Source organism: Ammodytes marinus (assembly GCF_949987685.1).
Source record: "Ammodytes marinus genome assembly, contig: scaffold_453, whole genome shotgun sequence".
Lineage (NCBI taxonomy): Eukaryota > Metazoa > Chordata > Actinopteri > Uranoscopiformes > Ammodytidae > Ammodytes > Ammodytes marinus.
This window is the reverse complement of record NW_027648275.1, coordinates 1-5,000: the sequence shown is the minus strand read 5'-3', so window position 1 is coordinate 5,000 and position 5,000 is coordinate 1. Positions and strand designations below refer to the sequence as shown.

General features: G+C 42.1%; 1 protein-coding gene across 1 annotated transcript in view; it reads left to right on the top strand.

Moving 5' to 3' along the window:
* LOC307270833 (ATP-dependent DNA helicase DDX31-like) overlaps positions 1–4,179 on the top strand; it is a gene marked incomplete at its 3' end in the record, with an annotated part of 10,033 nt that extends 5,854 nt beyond the window's left edge. Inside the window, exons 5-9 of the mRNA XM_080054718.1 lie at positions 728–803; positions 2,306–2,349; positions 2,779–2,849; positions 3,546–3,655; positions 4,138–4,179. Coding sequence (XP_079910844.1) covers positions 728–803; positions 2,306–2,349; positions 2,779–2,849; positions 3,546–3,655; positions 4,138–4,179 — 343 coding nt within the window. The remainder of the gene's footprint in view (positions 1–727; positions 804–2,305; positions 2,350–2,778; positions 2,850–3,545; positions 3,656–4,137) is intronic.
* Positions 4,180–5,000: the final 821 nt, after the last annotated feature.

Here is a 5,000-nt window from a genome sequence, read left to right as displayed (position 1 = left end):
TAAATGTCCACATGTGTCTCCAAGTGTCTCTGTAGGCTATTTAAAAAGAAATCAAGCAAGTAGACTAATAATAACATTAATGAATTATAGGTTATCGCATCACAGAAGGCCTATTGGCCTATAATAATAATAAAAAAAAACACCTTAACTATGTTTACAGTTTAAAAATGTTTTGAATGAAATGCAAACCTCAGTGAATCATTTGCTCTTGTTTCTCTGTCCTGAGATTCACACAGACTGAGCAGTCTTGTTTAAATGTTACAAATTGAGCTAATAAACTGAACTTTGAATGTTTTTGCTGCAGAAGTTATCTCAGCTAATTTTTCTTATCTAATTTGATAATAAGGTGATTGTATGCAGAATGCTCATGCCAGAAACTCATACAGTGGTTTAGTACAGATAAATAAATAAATATTGGCAGGTTCTCAATAGTATTTCAATTTAGGGGGACGGGTGCGAAAAAAATTCTGTCCCCTAGGGGGGGCATGACAGAAAGTAATTGAGAACCACTGCCCTAGCCCCTTACCCTAACCCTAACCATCCTAGCTAAATGCCTAACCCCAACCCTTACACTAACCCTAACACAAGTACACACACACACAGAGACACACACACACACACACAGGAACACACACACACACACACACACAGGAACACACACACACACACACACACACACAGGAACACACACACACATTTCTATCACTAAACTTTCCCCTCTCCTCAGACCGGACGTTGCTCAGTTGAAAGAACAGATTTTCACCACGGACTCTTTCTCAGACCTGGACCTGCACCCACACCTGGTAACACACACACACACACACACACGCACACACACACACACACACACACCCACACTCTCTCACACACACACACACACACTCTCACACACACACACACACACACACACACACACACACACCTGGTAACACACACACACACACACACACACACCTGGTAACACACACACACACACACCTGGTAACACACACACACACACACACACACCTGGTAACACACACACACACACACACACCTGGTAACACACACACACCCACACCTGGTAACACACACACACACACACACACACACACACCTGCATCCACACCTGGTAACTCACACACACAGGAACACACACACACACCTGCACCCACACCTGGTAACACACACACACACACACACACACACACACACACACACACACACACACACCTGCACCCACACCTGGTAACACACACACACACACACACACACACACACACACACACACACACACACACACACACACACACACACATACACTGTAACACACATAGACACACACATAGACACACCACCACACAATTTTGAGTACGATACGATATTAAGCACGGAATTCATTTATACCCTTAAAGGTGCAGTGTGTAACATGACATCATCAAGAAAGTTCTACAAAGTTCTAGAATGCAACGCTCCCTGGGTAACCCCACCCCTTTAGAATAATAACAGAAGCTACAGTGGCCTTCAAGGACAAGAACAATTCTAAATTTTAAACAATGCACCTGATGACATTCCAACTATGACACTTTCAAGATGGAGGCACTAGGCCTTGGTCCAAAATATGCAGAAATATGGACATATATGAGACCCTTTCTAAGGGAAAAAATAATAATAAAAAAAAAAAAATTCGGCTATTATGCACTAAATTAAATGTACTTATGGATATTATAATTACTTTCTACAAAATCTGCCAGGAAATAAAACCCAAAATTCTACACACTGCAGCTTTAACTGAAATGTTGTGCCGCTGATTAAAATAAAACATACACACAAGAATAATTCAACTTTTTATTTCTTATTATGAAGAAGAGATTTTACAGTTAAAGCTGCAGTGTGTAGAATTTTGGGTTTTATTTCCTAGCAGATTTTGTAGAAAGTAATTATAATATCCATAAGTACATTTAATTTAGTGCATAATAGCTGAAGAAAATGTTTTGAATTATTATTTTTTCCCTTAGAAAGGGTCTCATATATGTCCATATTTCTGCATATTTTGGACCAAGGCCTAGTGCCGCCATCTTGAAAGTGTCATAGTTGGAATGTCATCAGGTGCATTGTTTAAAATGTAGAATTGTTCTTGTCCTTGAAGGCCACTGTAGCTTCTGTTATTATTCTAAAGGGGTGGGGTTACCCAGGGAGCGTTGCATTCTAGAACTTTGTAGAACTTTCTTGATGATGTCATATTACACACTGCACCTTTAATAGAATCAAATAATGAAATGTCTGATTGGATGATGGTCTGATTGGATGATGGTCTGATTGACAGGTGGCAACACTGAACAAAGTCCTGAATGTTTCTACGGTGACCAGGTGGGTTCACACACTCACACACACACACACACACACACACACACACACACACACACACACACACACACACACACACAGGTTACAGACACACCTACACACACACAGATACACAAGGTCAGACAGGGCTTATATAAATGTATCAACATGCTAAGGATTTTTTTCCATAGAAACAACAATACTGATAAATATTTCTTACTCTTATTGATATACAATTTTTTTGCAAAAAATAAATGTGTGTGTGTGCGTGTGTGTGTGTGTGTGTCTGTAACCTGTGTGTGTGTGTGTGTGTGTGTGTGTGTGTGTGTCTGTAACCTGTGTGTCTGTAACCTGTGTGTGTGTGTGTGTGTGTGTGTGTGTGTGTGTGTGTGTGTGTGTGTCTGTAACCTGTGTGTGTGTGTGTGTGTGTCTGTAACCTGTGTGTGTGTTCAGTGTGCAGAAACAGACCATTCCAGTCCTCATGTCCGGTAGAGACGCTGTGGTTCGCTCTCAGACGGGTTCAGGTGAGAAACTCTTTAAACTCATAATAATAGATACACATTAGGCCCTTTAAAGACAGTTAAAGCTGCAGTGCGTAGAATATATTGTATTATTTATATTAAACTGTAGAAGACCTTATATTCGTTTTTATATATAGTGGGCGTCCTGGGGAAATGCACCTGTTGGAAGACCAAGAAGAAGAAGAAGTACTATAGAATAAATAACTAAATACATCTTCACCTCATCACTTGATATTGTGGAAAGACTTGAGGCAGTGGTGGATGATGTCATCTTTAGTAACTATAGCTTCTTGTCCTTGAAGGCCACCGTAGCTTCTGTAAATTATTACACACTTTAGACAGACAGACAGACAGAAAGACAGTATAAAGTGTGTGTGTCTCTTTAAGGGAAGACCCTCTCCTATGCAGATAGACAGACAGACAGACAGACAGACAGACAGACAGACAGACAGACAGACAGACAGACAGACAGACAGGCAGACAGACAGGCAGACAGACAGACAGACAGACAGACAGACAGACAGGCAGACAGACAGACAGACAGACAGTATAAAGTGTGTGTGTCTCTTTAAGGGAAGACCCTCTCCTACGCTGATAGACAGACAGACAGACAGACAGACAGACAGGCAGGCAGACAGACAGACAGACAGACAGACAGACAGACAGACAGACAGTATAAAGTGTGTGTGTCTCTTTAAGGGAAGACCCTCTCCTACGCCGTGCCGATGGTCCAGAGTCTTCAGGCCGTTCAGCCGAAGATCAGCCGCTCTGACGGGCCGCTAGCACTGGTCATCGTACCCACCAGAGAGGTAATGCTAAGCTAACTCTCCCATCCGTTTACAGTCACTACGCTAAGCTAACTGTGCCCATCTGTTTACACTCACTAGGCTAAGCTAACTGTGCCCATACGTTTACACTCACTAGGCTAAGCTAACTGTGCCCATCTGTTTAGTCACGATGCTAATCTAGGCTAACTCTCCCATCTGTTTACAGTCACTAGGCTAAGCTAACTGTTCCCATACGTTTACAGTCACTATGCTAAGCTAACTGTTTACAGTCACTAGGCTAAGCTAACTCTCCCATCTGTTTACAGTCACTATGCTAAGCTAACTGTTCCCATCCGTTTACACTCACTATGCTAAGCTAACTGTTCCCATCCGTTTACAGTCACTATGCTAAGCTAAGCTAACTGTGCCCATCTGTTTAGTCACGATGCTAAGCTAGGCTAACTCTCCCATCTGTTTACAGTCACTATGCTAAGCTAACCACATCTTGTCTGTGTGTCTTTCAGCTCGCCCAGCAGACGTTCACAACCTTCCAGAAACTCCTCAAGGTAAATACGCACACACACACACACCACACACACACACACACACTCTCTCTCTCTCTCTCTCTCTCTCCTCTCTCTCTCTCTCTCTCTCTCTCTCTCTCTCTCTCTCTCTCTCTCTCTCTCTCTCTCTCTCTCTCTCTCTCTCTCTCTCTCTCTCTCTCTCTCTCTCTCTCTCTCTCTCTCTCTCTCTCTCTCTCTCTCTCTCTCTCTCTCACACACACACACACACATAAAACCACAGCTATTGAAATCACGATTCTAGAATATTATTTATTGATTTGAGAGAACATTGTGCATTTATTTCAACATGTTGACTTTGAAAATTAAATACAATTGAGCCGAGAAACAAGAAATATATATAAAAATATCTCCTCACAATCCGCTTCCTAGGCTCTGTAAACTGGAATGAGTATGTGTATGGATCATGAGGAGATATTCACACAGTACAGACAGGTAGTGGATCATGAGGAGATATTCACACAGTACAGACAGGTAGTGGATCATGAGGAGATATTCACACAGTACAGACAGGTAGTGGATCATGAGGAGATATTCACACAGTACAGACAGGTAGTGGATCATGAGGAGATATTCACACAGTACAGACAGGTAGTGGATCACGAGGAGATATTCACACAGTACAGACAGGTAGTGGATCATGAGGAGATATTCACACAGTACAGACAGGTAGTGGATCATGAGGAGATATTCACACAGTACAGACAGGTAGTGGATCATGAGGAGATATTCACACAGTACAGACAGGTAGTGGATCATGAGGAGATATTCACACAGTACAGACAGGTAGTGGATCACGAGGAGAT